Below are 18,617 nucleotides of genomic sequence, written 5' to 3'. Positions count from 1 at the left end.
TATGGCTGGATTATTTCTGCAGCTTTGTCTGTGTTACGATGTGTGCATGTGATTGTTATGTCGTCTGGGTAGGAAGAGATTTGTATTTCTGAGGTGTCTGGTGTGGGTAAGTCATGCATGTATAGATTAAAGAGCGTGGGGGATAGAACAGAGCCCTGTGGTACTCCATTATTAATGTTTCTGATGTGCGATGATTGGCCATTATACGACACGTAAGCATTCCTACCTGCCAGATAATTGGCCAGCCATCTTTTGGTGTTATTGTGCATGTCTGTGTTATATATTTTATTTGTTAGGTTGTGGGGGGGATAGCATCAAAAGCTTTACTAATGTCTAATGTTATAAGAAGTGTTCTGTGGTGGGGCCTATCTGAATTGATGCCATCTAAAGTTCTTTGTGTGAGGTTTATCAGAAGAGTGTTTGTGGAGTGTAGTGGCCTAAAACCGTGTTGTGAGTCAGCAAGGGGAATATATGGTGTGACAAGTTTTAAGTATTAGGCGTTCAATGACTTTAGAGGGGGTGCAGAGAAGTGTGATTGGGCGGTGCGATGTTGGGATTGTTGGGTCTTTGTTCGGTTTTGGAATGGTGATTATTTTACCATGCTTCTAGATGTCGGGGATGTCCCAACTCCCTTTCCATCCTCACTCTCCTCCTCACCTCAGCCATACTTCTGAGGCACCTCATCTCATACACATTCAAACTCCTCCTCTCTTCCTCTCTTATGTTCCATGTTTCTGCCCCATACAGTGCTGTCGACAGTCACTTCCCCATACAATCTCCTCTTAGCATCCATTCCCAAATGTCTATTTCTCATTACACATTTTAATCCCCCAAGGCATTTACTTGCTTCTCTCAATCTACATTCTACCCCCACCTCCACTCCTCCCTTTCCTGCCCCTTTTGCACCCAAGTATCTAAAACTATCCACTTCCTCCAGTCTCTCTCCCCTAATACTCACCTACAATTTGCTGCCATATTCTCCCCTTGTACATCTCACCTTACTTTTGCCCACATTTACCTTCAATTTTTGCCCACATTTATCTTCAACTTTTGCTCATATTTATCTTCAGCTTTTGCCCACATTTATCTGCAACAGAAATGGCAAGTAAAATTAATTCTGATAATATAGTCTAAGTGTATACATGGCAAGCCAATATGAGTGTCTTCACATAGCTAAAGTCTTCTTCAAGATTCTTATTTTTAAATAAGTACTGAATATATAGGAAAGCAGCCACCTAGAGCTCATATAAGAATGAAACCTAATCAATCTAGAAGGGGTTAAAAGAACTATCACTTTTATTAAAAAAGCTATTTGTATAAAGGCACTGTCATTCCTTAGAATTTGACCCGTATCTCTTGGGGTGCTGACAAACAGACTGTCACGGACTAGCCTTTGTTTTTGAGTTGATGGATTAAATCTTGGCCATGATTTGAACAGTTACTCAGCCCAGTAGCTAATATGATAATTTGCCTTTTAAAGGGGTTTTGTTGCTTCACAAGGACAATGAAAGGGTGAGATGCAAAACTATTTAGTTCACATGATATAAAAATACAGTGAGTCCTCCTTTTACGGTAATTCTTTATCTGGTAAACTCACAGTTACGGTATTTGGTAATTACTACCCAATTCTATTTACGGTAAGAAAAATTCACAGATACGGTATCCGCTCATGTTTTGGAGGTAAAAATTAGATATTTTGAAGAGGAAAGAGCAGGGAGAAGGTACGTCTGCCATAAGTCAAAACTTGGGTTCAGTATACGGTAATTTAAATTTGCGGTAAGGTTTTCAGGAACGCATATGTACCGTATAACAAGGACTCACTGTATATAATTTACCTTAGCCTGGTGTATATAGGATATGTGAGGGGCATGAGCAAGGGAGTCAGAGAGATGCCACTGCCTGTGTCTCTTAGATTTATACCAAGACCACAGCACATGCTAATGGCAAGTGCCAGTTTATTATAAATATAAACCTAACCTACCTCTATTTGCCTGGCTTCACGCAATCTATCCACTTCTTTATTTTTGTGTGAAGAAGGCTTACAAATGATCAATTTCTAGTTATTTAACAAAAAAGGAGAACACCTATAATAATGTGGACGCTACTTCTTCGCATCATCATTTATGGCAACTTAGGACCTTGGACAGAAGTATACTCTGCTGCTGGTTTGTAAGTCCTCCTGCAACTGGGACACTCACATGAGAAAAAGTCTAATTCACATTTAAATTATATTATCTAATTTAAGATAACCTACTAATTGGCTGAATTTAACATCAATAGGCATTTTCATTAAAGATGGTGCACAAATATGGCTCGTGCTAGAATGTGGCTTAGGGCGCCATATTTGCATCTCTTTGTATCAGTGACATGTCATGGAACATGACACAGACCCTCCTATTGCAATGAACAATGATTCTAAGTTATAGTATGGTTGGTTGGCTTTATGTATTGAACTCGGTGCACCATGTTGGTGCTCCCCAGTACCTAGCTTATTAGTGGATGCAGGCAGAGCCCTTACATGCATAAGTGCCACCCTGGGGCAAAGTTCTCAGTGATGCCCTGCCCCCCTCCTCCATCACCACTTCCCATCTCCACCATCCCTTACAGCCTGTTTTAGTTATTGGCTTATGAAATAATTAGATATATTTTAAAAACTGTATTTAATGCCCATTGCAGAAAGGATAAGGGAAACAAATATTTTTCTTGTTTATTCTAATGCAAAATTTGTATATTACAGTAAAATATTCAGGGTCACCCCCCTAAATGCGCCGCCCAAGATGCCTCCCTCCATGTGAGGGCCCTGGATGCAGGTGTCCTTCCATTGGACATATGTTGCCAGTCCTTGTTGCTGAGATGCTGGTATTGACTTCAATGTCCTCCTGAGTCAGTTTCTTGTATGTCAGTTTCTCAACATTCATGCTCACAGCTATATTTGTCTCACCCAAGTTTCCTTAAATTCTTTGGATCCAGAGTTGCATCTGCTATGGTGACATTAAGTGTTTCTTCTATTTCTGTATGTCCCTATTAATTTCCTGGCAATTCTCCTACATACCTACCTTCAGCCCTACTATTTCTAATAAAAGATTGTTACCAGATTATGAGTACCATGTATTATTCCTAGAACATTGTTCCACACAGTATGACTCATCCGTGTATTTACAGATGGTTCAAAATCTGATGCTAGGGTCTGGTACATTCTGTCAAGGCAATAGCACCTCCAGTGTTGCTTTTATTTTTACAGTAGTTATCTGTCATTATCCTAGCTTTAAAAAAAAAATTTTACTCCTCTTGTTTGATCTATTAAAATTTTTAGTGACTCGTGCAGTGTTCTCTCTGCTGTGGAATATTTAGTCCTTCTTCCCTCCATCCTCTTGTTTTATCAGTTCATAAGTAGCTCTACCTACTCAAGTGTAAAGGCTCCCATGTTGGGCTTTGCTGGGTCCCAGCACATGTGGAAATTTTAGGGAATGAGAAGGCTGATAGGCTGGCTGAAGAGGCAGCAACTGGGCTTGCTCCTTCCAACCCCATTCCATTTCATGACATGTACTGCACTATATGGATGGGGATTCTTGCCAGCTGGCAGAGCAGGTGGGAGGCTTTGATAACCAACTCTAAGATTGTGAAGATTACCCCTTTTGTTTTCTGTCCATGACCATATGCACATGTATAGGGATGCCACTCAGAGACTGCACTGACCTGTCTCCGGATGGGCCATACACGTCTCACCATTCTGTGATAACTGCTTAGTCCCCTTCACAGTCTGACATTTTCTAGTGAATGGACCAATCTGGTTGACCTGCAGGAATGATATTTCTTCCATTGTTGTGGTGGGAATGAAATACTGTGTATCTCACAGAAACTTGCAAAGATGGACTTTTCCCCAGGACATTAGACACATATGTTTGTAGAGAAGGCTGGTCTTTGAAATAGATTATTACTTCACTTGAATATTTTTGTTCTGATAATATTTGCTGACTCACTCCATTCCCTTTTTGTACATTCACACTTCAAGTACCTTTTGATAGTTTTTACCTTGCCAAAAATTTTTATGTTTGATATAAATATTTCAACCTACCATATTTGCTGTCCTTAACATTTTTTAGCAGTGTCATATGACCATGATGTTGTGGTGCCAAAAATAACAAATTTGTCAATCAAACTCTCTTCTCCTCTTCTCCCTCTCCTCCTCCCCCTCTCTCTCTCCCACTACCTCTTGCCCTCTCCCCCTCCCCTTCTCTCTCTCCCACTACCTCTTGCCCTCTCCCCCACTACCTCTTGCCCTCTCCTCCATCACTCTCTCCCTTCTGGCTCTCCCCACCCTCTCTCCCCCCAAACTCTCTTCCCCTCCCCTCTCCCCCAAACTCTCGTCCCCTTCCTTCCTCCCCTCCCTCTCTCCCCCATCCTCCCTCCTCTATCCTATTTCCCCTCACCCTCTCTCAACCACCCTCTTTCCCCACTCCACTCCTCTCCCCACTCCACTCCTCTCCCCATTCCACTCCCTCTCTCCCCCTCTCTACCTCTCGTTCTCTTCTCTCCTCTCCTCTCTCTCGCTCATTCTCCCTCTCTCACTCATTCTCTCTCTCACTCATTCTCCCTCTCTCACTCATTCTCTCTCTCACTTATTCTCTCTCTCACTCATTCACTCTCTCTCTCTCTCTCTCTCTCTCTCTCTCTCTCTCTCTCTCTCTCTCTCTCTCTCTCTCTCTCTCCCTCCCTCTCCCTCTCCTTTTCTCTCCCTCTCCCTTTCTCTCCCTCCCTTTCCATCTCTCTCCCTCTCTCCCTCCCTCCCTGTACACTCTCTCTCTCTCTTTCTCCTTTCCTCTCCCTCTCCCTTCCTCTCCCTCCCTTTCCATCTCTCTCCCTCTCTATCTCTCTCCCTCTCTCCCTCCCTCCCCCACTCTCTCTCTCTCTCTCTTCCTCCCTCTCCCTTTCTTCCTCCCTCTCCCTCTCTCTCTCCCTTCCTCTCCCTCCCTTCCTCTCCCTCTCTCCCTCCCCCTTCTCTCTCTCTATCTCTCTCTCCCTCCCTCTTTATATATCAATTTTTCTCTATCTTTCTGCCTTTCTCTCTCTCTCTCCCTCTCTGTCTCTCTTCTTCTCTCCCTCTCCCACTCTCCCACTCTCCCTCTCTTCTCCCTCTCCCTGCCTGTCTCTTTTCATTCTCTCCATATATCCCTTGATATCTCTTTCTCTTTCTCTCTCTCTGTCTCTCTGTTTCTCTCTACCCCTCTCCATCCCTCCCTTCCTCTCCCCTCCCCTCCCCCCCCTCCCCCCTCCCCCCTTTTGTCCCTAACTGGTCTGAGCAGGCATATACCATCATTGGTTTCAGTTCATACATTATGTGATGAATGATTTTGCTTGAACAATTGTGAAAGAGTTCCAGCATTTCATTATGATGAAATTAGAGTCAATAGCCATGTTTCTTTAAATACAATTAGATATGAGACTGGTATACATGGTTTTAAAACAGCAAATCATTCCTTGGTCAGTGATGTGCTTTTATGGATGGGGGAACAAGGAGGGAGTGTTGCCATGTAAATGAAGCTGTGGGGCCTGCTGTGGATTTGCTTTGTCTTGCTGCATGCATTAATTCTGATGTGGGTAGGGACAGATGACTTGTCATCCATAAGGAGCTAAGACAAAAGAGAAATAAATGGGTGATGGAGGTGAGTGTGATGGCTGGGGGATTTCATTGTTGTTCCCTAGGCTGTCTGGCTGAGTAGTCCCATCTCCCTGAGGAATGACACAGCTGGAATGGGGTTTTCCCACAAATCCCTTATATAGTATATATTGTGTTGTTGGTGTGTGTGATTGTGTACAATGCAGTCTAGTATGGAGTAAAGTGTTGCATCCTGGAGAGTTATATGTTATGCCGTCATCCAGCCTCTTCTGGTAGCTTAGAAGGGCTGTATGGTGGCTGCACTGCAGTCTGGCCAGGTGGACTATTCTTTCAGGGAAGAGAGGATTCAGAGGGATAGATATCAGGGGGTCTGGTATGTAGTAATAAATTGTCTCTCAGTTAGTTGATGGAGCAGTGAACAACATGATTATGGATATGCTTCTAAAGGTGTGATATAGGGGCCCATGCAGGGCTTGCATAATTCATCACTGAACATGTATGTTGTTTGTATATTGCAAATGTAGTTTCTTTGCTTTGCTCAAATTTTGTTCCTGCAATTGATTTAAGTGCATTAAGTGTAAGTGTATATTTTGTCCGTATGTTTGTGATGTAGTGTTTGAATGATGTGGATGTATTGTATGGTATGGCAAGAATCTTTGATGTATGTGCATGTGGTATGAGAGTGCTCTTGATACATATGCAAGGTATGTATTTGTGTTCTGCTGTTCAGTTGGTGAAAAGTGTGGCAATAGATTTGGTTGGGGCTATTTTGAGAGTTTGTAGTGAATCGGGTATTGAGTGTGTGGAGGTATAGTTATAGTATTTCTGCGGCATTGTCTGCATTATGGTGTGTGCATTTAATTGTTATTTTGTCTGCGTAAGAAGAGATTTGTATTTCTGAGGTGTTGGGTGTGGGTGTATCATGCATGTGTAGATTAAAGAGTGTGGAGGATAGAACTGAGCCCTGTGATACTCCATTCCTAAAGTTTCAGGTGAGCAATAATTGGCCATTATATGACATAAGTATTTCTACTAGCCATATAATTGGCCAACCATCTTTTTGTATCATTGTGAATGTCTGTGTTGTATATTTTGTTTGTCAAGATTATGATGGGGAATGGTGTTATGAGAAGTGTTCTGTGTGGGGGGCTTATATGAATTGATGAAAACTCTTTGTGTGAGGTTTATCAGAAGAATGTTGTTGTCATTCCCTAGACTGTCTGGTCAAGCAGTCTCATCTCCTTGAGGAATGCCACAACTGGAATGGGGTTTTCCCACAAATCCCTCATAGAGTGTATATTGTGTTGTTGACATGCATGATTGTGTACAATGTAGTCTTCCATAATGTGTTGTATAGTATGAGGTGTTACATCCTTGACAGTTATCTGCAATGTGGTCATCAAGCCTCTTCTAGTAATAAGATGGGCTGGATGGTGGCCACATTGTAGTCTGGACAGGTGGATTCTGTCCGTAAGGGGGAAAGAGGATTCACAGGGATGGAAATCAGGGACTCTGGCATGTAACAATACATGTAGCAATGTTTTTCAGTTTATTGATAAAGCAATGAGTTATATGATTATGGATATGCTTCTGGAGGTGGGTGTGTGGTAGTTGTGGAAGAAGAGAAGAGAGTATTTGTGTGTGATATAGGTATTTGGGTGTTGTTTTGATGTTTCTTGGCTTATGTGGGTGTTCTTCTGTGTAATATTTACCTAATTTTAGTATACAGGAAAGGAGCAATGGTTGTTGGGTCCCGTCTCCTATTCTCTAAATTTCTAACATGCCTAAACTCAAATTCATGTACTGTTCCAACTTAATCTGTATCTTTTATTTCCAATTATCAAATTTAGATTTGAACTCATGCATTGTTTCAGCTTGGGCTATATCACTTTCTAAGCAATTCCACATATTTATGCATCTATATGGAAAACTGTATTTCTTCACATCCTTTTGATTCCATACATTTATGTTTAGAAATCTGATTTATTGTTTCAGGTAAAGGAGAGCCACGTAGGGTAGATGAAGCTTTGCTTGAGTTAGATCAAGAGCTTGATGCACGGCTCTTGAAATTGCTGAAAATTGTTGAGCCTCCTTCAGTAAGTTACCCTGTACTTTATATATTTAGTAAAATCTTTATATGTAAATACTGTACTAATAACACACCTAATCATTTACATATTAAATATCTTTGCTTCCTCATGTATTACTCCCTAGGATGACAATATGGTTGTCCCTTTTGGAAGAATTTGTCTTTATTTATTTATTTTCATAAAAAAAAGGTGAGGAGGAGAACAAGGGGTGGAAAGGGAGTTGGGAGATAGGGTTGATGAAAGAGTATTGGGATGGTTTGGACACATGGAAAGAATGAGTGAAGAAAGATTAGTAAAAGAGATGTGGAAGGCAGAGGTAGGAGTGAACATGAGGGGGCGACCAAGGATGAGATGGATGGATGGGGTAAAAGGGGCATTGAGAAAGAGGAAGGACAGGAAAAGACAGAAGATAGAAGTGAATGGAGAATGGTTGTGTATGGATGATGCTGTGATGCATGAAAGGGAGTGGGTGGGGGGTGAGAGAGTATGTGTGAAAAATAAATTGATGCAGCCTGAAGGAATTTCTCCCCATCTTCTCCATTTCTGCATGAGGGGACGGAGGGGGGTCATCGATTTAATGAAGCGGCCTTGCTGTGGATGTGGTGTGTCTTGCAACACTGTTTCTGTCCCAGAGCAGTGGGCAAGATGTAAGGATGACCCATCATCCAGGAGGAGCCTAGATAAGAGGGAGGGAGGGAGTTGGATGGGAGTGGAGTATGTGGGGATGGAATGGGTGGGAGTGGATTTTATGCCTTTGTTTTTTGTCTACCTCCCTTTAAGGGGGAAAAAGCCTTTGGTATGTGTATGTATGTATTTATTTATTTATTAATTTTATTTTATTTATTAATATAATTTTCTATTTTATTGTTTAGGTGAAGCTTCAATTCTTTTATACTTGAGCCATTGTTCCAGCTTGTTCAAATAGGCTTCAGTATTCTTTGCTGCTATTTTGTGTTTACTGTGCTGGGTTATTATTGTCAGGTTATCTGCATATGAGAGAGTACTGATGTTTAGTTCTGGTTCTGGAGTTGGGAGATCACTCATGAAGAGGTTGAACAGTAATAGTGAAATTATTGTACTTTGATGGACTCTATTGTATAGCCTTTTTGTACCTGAGATTTGGATGTTTTGGGTTACTCTGCATTGTCTTCCTGTTTTAGAGTAAGTGTTTGCCTTGTTGATTGTTGGAAACCATGCTATGAAGGCATAGTTGAGGATGGTTCTAATGAATTGCTTGTAGATGGTATTACAAATTCTTTCTGTTGCTTAAAGTCTTGTTAATTTTTATTCTCAGGTCTTTAATATATGGCCTGAAAGTCATACGAGTATCTAATGTGGAAGGATTTGACCACTTGATTTCACCATAGGGTGGTTTTTTTATTCATAGTTGTCTGGTGTAAGTAATGTCACTGTTGATATCTGGTGTGAAGCTTCCATTCTGTTATATTTGAGCCATTGTTCCAGTTTATTTAACCCATAAACTCCGATATGCCGCCCAGGAGGCAGCACTGGGGAGAACCGATATGCTGCCTGGGCGGCACGATATTCAACCCCTTACAGAAATCGCACTAGAATTGGTAGTGCTTTCATACTTTTAGGGAAGTTTGTCTGACTTATCAACACTGCCTAGAGAATGCTACGATGCCAGTTAGTGCTTTCATACACGCGGTAGAGCGTTGATACACATGGTGACTCGGGAGTGCTTTTTGTATCTTATTTATCAGGATTATCTGCCTCAATCAGTGTGATATGAGTGTAAACATGCCTCAAGGAACTAAGAGGAAGCTTTTGTATGCGAATGACAGTGATCCATACGATCGAGAACCAAAAACAGAGTAAAGTGATTGTGATAGTGACACTCGTAGGCCACGCAGGGCTAGTGATGCCAAATCCCCCCAAATAATTTTTTCTGCATGTTTATGGTGTCCCTAAGAACTTGCTCTATCTATTTGGTGCAAAAGGTGCTTGAAACCAAACTGCGCTGATACCAACCATTGTGCAGGATAATCTGAGCACGCCGTAGCACACACCCCCGAGTCTGGTAGTAAAAGCTGCCACTACTGATTCTCGCACCAGATCTACAACTCCCGACCTTTCTCATGGCCATCCTAGAGTGGGTATATGATTTTTATGTGTCTTGGCCAATGCGTCTGAGTATTCCAAAGAAGTTAAGCATAATTTTATTCAATTTGGTAAGACTCGATTTTTTGGGTTAAGTAGGCTTGGGCATTCTTTGCTGCCATTTTTTATTTATTCTGCTGAGTTATCAACAACACCTTCATACCATACACGCACTCACCCAAGATTTCTGGCATAATATATATCTTTGACATTCAAACAACACATCACAAACATAGACAAAATGCCCACCTAGACTTAATGCACTTTAATAGCTTCCAGGTAAAACAAAGAAACTATCAATAGAGTATACAAACAATATATACACTTTGTGATGAATTATGCAAGCTCCGCATGGGCCCCTAACCTCACTGAGATAAACTGCTACACACTACAGATTATATAGAACAAAATCCTAAAGATAATTACAGGCTGCACAAATACAACACCTACAGACCATCTACACCATGAAATGAAAGTCCTCAAAGTCAAGGATCACCTTGACATGAGAGGCACACAAACACTTGCCACAGCCTCCACAAACACAGTACACACATTACCACATGGCAGAACACCCACACATGCCAAGAAACATCAAAACAATACCCAAATACCTGTATCATACACAAATACTCTCTTCTCTTCTCTTCTCTTCCTCCACAACCACCAGACACCCACCTCCAGAAGCATATCCATAATCATATTGTTCACTGTTCCATCAACAGACTGAAAGATAGCACATTGCTGCATGCCCAACCCCCTGATGTCTATCCCTCTGAATCCAATCTCAAGAGGACAGAGTTCACCTGGCCAGGCTGTGGTGTGACCACCATCCAACCCTTCTAAGTTACCAGAGACAGCTGGATGACTGCATCACGGATAAATGTCCAGGATGTAACACTTCACTCCATACTATACAACAGATAATGGAAGACTGCATTGCACACAATTATGCATGCCAACAACACAACATATACTCTAAAAATGATGTACAGAAAAACTTATTTCAGCCATGACATTATTCAAGGAGATGGGAATACTTGACCAGACAGTCTAGTGAACAATGACAATCAAACTCAATACTGCAACAACAACTCCCAGACATAAGCCCTACAGGAAAAACCTTCCCAAGCCTGACAAGAACAACATTGGCACATGCTCAGGCCATTATCCAGCATTAAGACAGTTGCTAAATGTGAAAGAGGATAGGGAGGGAAAGGTAGTTGCAGTGGGAAGCACTAAGAAAATGAGAGTGATGAGTGAGGAAAATGGAGGAGAAATAGGGAAGGATGAAGTGAAAGCAGCTGTTAAGATGATGAGAGCAGGTAAGGTACCTGGGTTGGATGGATGCCATGCAGAATGTCTGAAGAAAGGAGGTACAGTTATGGTGGACTGGCTGGTGAGGTTATTTAATATTTGTTTAAGAGAGGGTAGAGTGCAGAAGGACTGGAGGAGTGCCTGTATAGTTCCGCTTTACAAGGGAAAGGGGGATAAGTGTGAGTGTAGTAGTTTCAGAGGGATCAGCTTGTTGAGTGTAGTTGTGAAGGCTTATGGGAGGGTCTTGATTGAGAGGATTAGGAGAGGAACAGAGGGAGTAATTGGTGAGGATCAGTGTGGGTTTAGGACAGGTAGGGGTTGTGTAGATCAGATTTTTGTGGTAAGACGGATATGTGAGAAAGCTATAGGAAAAGGTAAGGATGTTTTTGGGGTTTTTATGGATCTGGAAAAGGCTTCCGACAGGGTAGACAGGAAGGCACTGTGGGATATATGGGATAGGAATAAAGCTGTTAAGAGCAGTCAAGAGTTTTTACAAGAGTAGTAGAGCTTGTGTTAGGATTAGAAATGGAGAGAGTGAATGGTTTGAGGTAAAGGTGGGACTTCGTCAGGGATGTGTTATATTGCCCTGGCTGTTCAATCTTTACATGGATGGGGTAGTGCGAGAGGTGAATGCAAGGGTAGTGGGTCAGGGGTCGGAGATGATTAAAGAAAATGGAGAAAAGTGGGAGGTGAGCCAGTTGTTTACTGACGACACTGCGCTTGTAGCAGGATCAGAGGAGGGATTGAGGAAGTTAGTGACAGAGTTTGAGAAGGAAGCTGAAGATAAATGTGGGCAAAAGTAAGGTGATGAGATGTACAAGGGGAGAGAATGACAGCAGGCTGGAAGTGAGCATTAAGGGTGAAAGACTGGAGGAAGTGGATAGTTTTAGATACTTGGGTGCAAATGTGGCAGGAAAGGGAGGAGTGGGGTATGTGCTGTGTATTGCGACACTGCTTCCAACCCAGGCCAGTGGACAGGATACAGGGATGACCCGTCATCCAGGAGGTGCCAAGATAAGAGGGAGGGAGTAGGGTGGAGGGGAGTGGAATATATAGGAAATGGAATGGGTGGGAGTGGTTTCTATGCTTTTTTTCTTTTTGGCTAACCCCCCCCCCCATGTAAGGGGAAAAAGCCTTTGGTATATGTATGTATGTAAGACAGTTCCAACACAGAATAGGCCTGACCATGAACAACTTCCTCAGATCCAACCACCACACAGAAGACACAGAGTACCCCATACTACAATGCCCCACACTTAATCTCTAGACAACAACACAACATGTTTTCCCTGAGTTACCTGAAGGCTGTAGGTCTTCTGCAAGAGAGGCCAGGGGATAACAGATTGATTACTTGATCAGAGTAAACATTGAGGATGAAACCTTTAATGAATGTACAAAATTTCACTCATTTTCATGTTTGTGAGCATTTCTCCAGATGTTTGGGATGTGTAACCAAGAATAGTTGCAAATGTTGGTCCAGACTCTTATGGCTGTTTGGCCAAGGTGTTTGAAATGAATGTTTGAGATCCTGTTATGGCCTTCAGCTTTGGAGATTTTTAATTTCTCTTTGTCCCCTGCTGTAATTTTATTGGTGAAAGGGATGATGGCTTCAATGTCAGGTTTGATTTTAAATATTTCTCCAATTATATTTCCTGTTTTCTGTTATTGTGGGCTTGAAGCTAGTTTTGGAGAAATGCTTGTTGATGATGTTGCATTGGTGATTTGGTGATACTATTTTGCCCAGATTTGCACCAAGTGCTTCATGAGTGGGTGTGGGAGGAATGTAATTTTGTGTTTTTCATGTTTTTTACTGCTCTCCACACTTTGGCATTCTCACTTTTTCCATCTGTTTTCTTGGTTAGTTTTTCCAAGTTTTCTCTCTGTTTGTTGTTAATTTGACTTGTGATGTTTTATCTAATTGCTTTAATTATTATTTTTCTTGTTCTTTTGTGTTTCTTTTTCAAGTTATTCCTTTTTGTCTTTAACCCCTTCGTTACCGACCTGTCAGCCTTATGTAAACAAACGTTTCAAACCGTCCCACGAATGGCTAGAGCCTTATGTTTGTAAACACAGACACTTGCCACCACGTGGGTAGAAATAACCCAGAAACCGAGGCCTTGAGAGCCCTCAATACACACAGCTTATAACTGTGACACGTGCATGTCACGGGGAGCACGCTCGGTTCGTGGCAGGTGCACTCTGCCGTGACATGCAGGTGTCACAAAACACACATCTGGTACTCAAGGGGTTAAGGAGATTATTCCATGTTTGAAGTTTGGGATTTTTTTTTTTACTATTTTGTTTATTGCTATATCCAGGGATGGGTATTGATCTATGTCACAACCAACCAATGAGCTAGGCTAATAAAAAAAAAAAAAAGTGAGTGGCTTTATGCAGTTTGCACATGGGGGCCAGAGAATCACAGGTAGGGTAATTAAACGCTTTGTTAAGATTAATTATTTTTTGCAATAGTAGAATAAACACAGACAACATATATGAACATTGAATAAGAAAAAATGTAGCAATCCACATCAAGCATCAATTTTTAGATTTATGTTACATGAATTATAAATGGGTACTTAAACAGTTACCTGGTAGAGTAGTTAGCAGTGCATTTTATGCAGCACATAAGAACAGGTGGGCAAACTGAAGTCTTGATTATGGTGGAGACAAGTGTCTTGATTCTAGTAGTTAGAAAGTCATCTGGTCCAATCTTCAAGCCTCAGGAACAAACGAGTTGTTTGAGGAGAGACTGATACATGATAACTTCTGGTAGTTGGGAAGCACATAGGAGACTTGTTGGTGTTTCATAGTGAAGAAATAACAGAGAAGGAGAGAGGTGTAGAGCCATACTTAGCTTTAGTCTAGTAGTAATTTGGAAATGCGAAGGCTTCACGTGGAGATTGCCAGTTCACAGGTTTGGGTACAACCACTCCTCGTTTAACGACAACAATTGGGACCAGCATCACCATCGTTAACTGAATTGGTCATTAAGCGAAAGTGTATACATATACGTACATGTACTGTATGTACAATGTCCAGCAATACATGTATCTTTATTTTCGTGTGTTTTCCCTCTTTTATACATTACATTAAAGCTTTATTTACTGTTTTGATAGTACAGAAAGCCCTCAAATAATGCGGCGGTTAGGTTCCTGAAATTACCGTGTATGACCAAATCCGCGTATGCTGACATTCCATATTAAATACCGGGGTATTTTTTTAGTTTCGACCATGGGCGCAATATAGCAATAGAAAATTAATTATTAATTGTGGGTGGAAATGAAAATAAAAATACCTTGCTACAAGCAAATATGCTAATGAACGAAGTCGGTAGCATAGGATCGGGATGCCATCTTGTCTGTCAATTGACGGCCTCGGTACTTCTGACAGTACCTCGCCAGGTATATTTTCTTGAAGGAATGTTATGGAGCGGAAATACATGCATTCCTTCAAGCTGCAAGAACTTTGTATACCCCACAAGCTGAGAGAGTGGTTGAAAAGCCCGCCAACGTCTCTCACGACGATGACAACAAGGACGAGCCGGATGACATTTAATTTGCAGGTAATGATTTATCAAACACAGGTTAGGTTAGTTTAGTTTAGGTTAGACGAATTTATCATCCTTTCATTTCTTCGACGTCGGCATCTATCATAACAAACATGGCATACCATTTGTCCGACACGACTTCGTTAATTACGAAATCTGTTTTAGCACCTATTTTGTTTTTTATTTCCACTCACAAAATTTTCTATTGCTATATTGCGCCCTTGGTCGAAAACTAAAAATTTACCACTACTGGTATATACTGTACCCCAGGTAGTTTTTTCAGCTTGCAGGATGGTCATGTAGACCTAAGCTTCAGAACACTTTACCTCACAGGTAATATCCACCGTACAAGTTCATTTAATAACATCATACAAATTTGCCTCAGCCAACTTAATTATCGTACACGACGTTGTAACTTCGGGAGATTTACGTTAAATGAATATTGGTCCGTCATAAAGCCCGTCGTTACTCCGCGTTGTCGTTAACTGAGTAGGTCGTTAAACGAGGAGTGGTTGTACTTGAGGATTGTGTAGTGCAATTGTAAGGGTCCAAAGGGCTTGCATAGTTGAGTTGTTGTAGTTGACAAATGTAGAATAATTTCTATGTACTTATAGTTTTCAGATGAACCATGGGGATCTGCTTCTCTTCTTGTCTTTTCTCTGCTCTCAGTTTTCTCTCTTGGTTCTTCTTTTCTTGTCTCTCAGCTTTCTTTTGTCTCTGCCTTCTCTCTCATCCAGTCTGCCTGATATAGCCAAGATAATACTTACTACATTTCTTGCACACCCAATACATTTGGTAGTTCAGCAGTTTGTTTATGAGAAGGAAGATGGATGTGTTGGCATTAAGTGAAATTAATTTGAAAGGAAAGGGTAATTTTGAGTTTAGGAATGTGGTGGAGAGAGTGCCAGGAGTGATGAGGTGGCGAGGGAAGAAAGGACTGGCTCTGCTGGTAAGTGATGAGATAGGAAAGTATGTGGTGGAGTGGAAGGAAGTGTCTTCAAGATTAATGTGGCTGAAGGTGAAATTGGGATAGGAGATGAAGGTTTTTGTGAGTACTTGTGAACCTGGTTGTGAGAAAATTGAAGAGGAAAGGGATTTTTTAGGAGAGGGGATAGATTTAACTGAGTGTTGAGAGAGTTGTATGAGAAATGTGAAAGTAGTTATGCTGGGGGATCTCAATGCTAGAGTAGGGAATGAGCCAATTGATGTAGTAGGGAATTTTGGAGTACCAGGTAAGAATCTTAGTGGAGGGATGATGTTGGAGATGTAACTACAAAGGGTGGTGATGATATCAAACTCGGTGCTTAAGAAGAGAGCCAAACATGATTATATATGGGTAGTGGAAAGGTGGTTGATAGGGCATTGATGGATTATGTAATGATACCCAAAGAAAGGAAGAGTTCTTGATATTCACATTTGTAGGGGAAAGAGTGGAGAGTGTCAGATAATTTTTTAGTTAAAAGGAAATTGAGAGTGGAGGAAAAGGAAATGGATGGGATGAGGTGAGATACTGAAGAGTTGATAAATTGAATGAGAAAGAAAAGGAGAAAGAATACCAGTAGCTGAGAAATGTGGGAGGTGGTGAGGGATAGAAGGGCAGTAGTAGAAGAAGAAAGGGTATATTTTAAGGAGGAAGTGACAAAATGTGCAAAGATGGTATGTGGAATGAAGAGGATGGGAGGAACTAGAAGGAAGGGTAGTGAATGATGGGATGAGGAGGTAAAAACAGTAGTAGAAGAGAAGATACAAGCATGTGTGGACTGGTTGCAAAGGTAGATAGAACTAGGGAAACAAATGAAAGGTACAAAAAAAAAAAGAGAGATGAAATGCAAAATATAAGGTGAGGTAGGCAAAAGGGAGAGCAAATGTAAAATGAGGTAGGAGTATGACAGAAAATTTTGAAAAGAAAAAAGACATTTTGGAAGAAAGTGAAGAGAGTAAGGAGTGAGTCAGGTAGAGAGGAAAAGGGAAAGTGTACAGATGGATACATATTAATGAGAAAATGGGCAGTAAAGAGAAAATGGGCAGAGTATGGTAGTTGAGACTTTTTAAATCTGGAGAAGGTTGGGGAGGGATTGGTTGTGGTGGTGGGAGGAGCTAGGAGAATGACAGTTATGGAAGCTGGTAAAGCACTTGGATTGGATGGGTGTGCAAAGTGTCTGACAAAGGGAGGAATAGTAGTCGTGGATTGGGTAGTGAGGTTGTTTAATGTGTGACAATGACACATTTCTTCATCAGAACCCTGAACATTACACACCCATCACTCTGCATTCAACCAGCACCACCAACCGAGTGAAAAAAATAAATGGAACAGCATACTAATCAAACATGTACAACAACCTACCACCTGTACCACACAAGACATCAACACAGAAACATGTACTCATCCAGATAACAAAACAAACCACAGAACACCTCATGTTACAATACCCCACACCAGCAATCCCCTGACAACAGCACAACATGTCTTCTCCATGTGACTTATGGTCAAGCACAGTAGCAAAAATTTGTGAAAAAGTCATCAAAAATAGATGGGTTAAGCATTTAGAAGAAAAATACTATACTGAATCCAAATCAATTTGGATTCAGACAAGGAAGATCATGTACAACAAACTTGATCTGCTTCTACTCAAGATTAATAGACATAATACAAGAGAGAGATGGGTGGGCAGACTGTGCCTTTCTGGACCTACAAAAGGCATTTGATAAGGTGCCACACAAAAAACTAATAAGGAATATAGAATCAATAGGTGGCATCAGAGGAAAATTATTGGAATGGATGAAAGGCTTCCTGACTGGGAGGAAAATGAGAGTAGTAATTAGAGAGAAATTCTCAAACTGGGAAGAAGTTATAAGTTGTGTCCCGCAGGGATCAGTGCTGGCCCCGATCATGTTTGCCATATACATAAATGACATGGATAAAGGAGTAGAGTGTTACATGAATTTCTTTGCAGATGACGCAAAAATACTAAAGAAAGTGAAAACGGAGGAAGACTGCAACTCATTACAACAAGACTTGGACAAGATCTGGAAGTGGACTCAAAAGTGGGAAGTAAAATTCAATATCAAGAAATGTAGTATAATGGAATTTGGAAAAAGTAAAAACAGAATATCGAAAGATTACAAAATTGGTGAAGAAGAGGTAAAAAAAAATAAACTCGGAGAAAGATCTTGGAGTGATAATCAGCAAGGACACGACACTGGATAAGCATATTAATAAAATAGTCGGAGAAACCTACAATTTATTGAGGTCAATAAAAGTGGCATTTGCTTATTTGGACGAGGAAATGATAAAAAAAATTCTAACTACACTAGTAAGACCAAAACTTGAGTACACAGCAACACTATGGACACCCAGTACCAAAAAGAATATAAAGAAATTAGAAAGAATACAAAGAGCAACAACAAAACTAGCACCAACTCTTTCCGAAATGACATATGAGCAAAGAATGTCCAAATTAGAATGACCAACTCTGGAACAAAGAAGGGAAAGAGGAGACTTACTAACTATAGAATAATGAAAGGAATGGAAATCTTAGATAAGAATGACTTATTGAAATGGGATACTGGAAAAATGAGAGGACATGATAAGAAACTAAAAAAAGATAATTACAGAAAAGATCTAAAAAAGAACAGCTTCCCACACAGAGTGATAGATACTTGGAACAAATTAGATAAAGAAACAGTGTATGCAAACACTATTCAAGATTTTATGAAAAAACTTGATGCTGAGAGATACAAAGACAGGTCACCACGAGCATAGCTCCCTTCCTGTATAATACAACTAGGTAAATGCATACTCCCACACCCCTCATCCCCCCACCCACTCCCCCAATTGCATCACAGCATCATTCATACACAACCATTCTCCATGCACCCCTATCTTCTGTCTTCTCCCTTCTTTCCTCAACAGACATTGCCCCCT

The 18,617-nt window shown here is 41.0% G+C and overlaps 1 protein-coding gene across 4 annotated transcripts in view; it reads left to right on the top strand.

Moving 5' to 3' along the window:
- LOC143033414 (uncharacterized) overlaps positions 1-18,617 on the top strand; it is a 109,639-nt gene that overhangs the window by 13,747 nt on the left and 77,275 nt on the right. For all 4 annotated transcript variants that reach the window (XR_012967178.1, XM_076198820.1, XM_076198818.1 and 1 more), the window contains one exon: positions 7,613-7,713. Coding sequence is in view for 3 of the 4 variants with exons in the window: in XM_076198820.1 (XP_076054935.1) it covers positions 7,613-7,713 (101 nt within the window). In the remaining variant the exon portion in view is untranslated. The remainder of the gene's footprint in view (positions 1-7,612; positions 7,714-18,617) is intronic.

Source organism: Oratosquilla oratoria, chromosome 15 (assembly GCF_046742065.1).
Source record: "Oratosquilla oratoria isolate Oo_2021 chromosome 15, ASM4674206v1, whole genome shotgun sequence".
NCBI lineage: Eukaryota > Metazoa > Arthropoda > Malacostraca > Stomatopoda > Squillidae > Oratosquilla > Oratosquilla oratoria.
The sequence above is the reverse complement of the archived record's forward strand: the minus strand, read 5'-3'. Positions and strand labels throughout refer to the sequence as shown.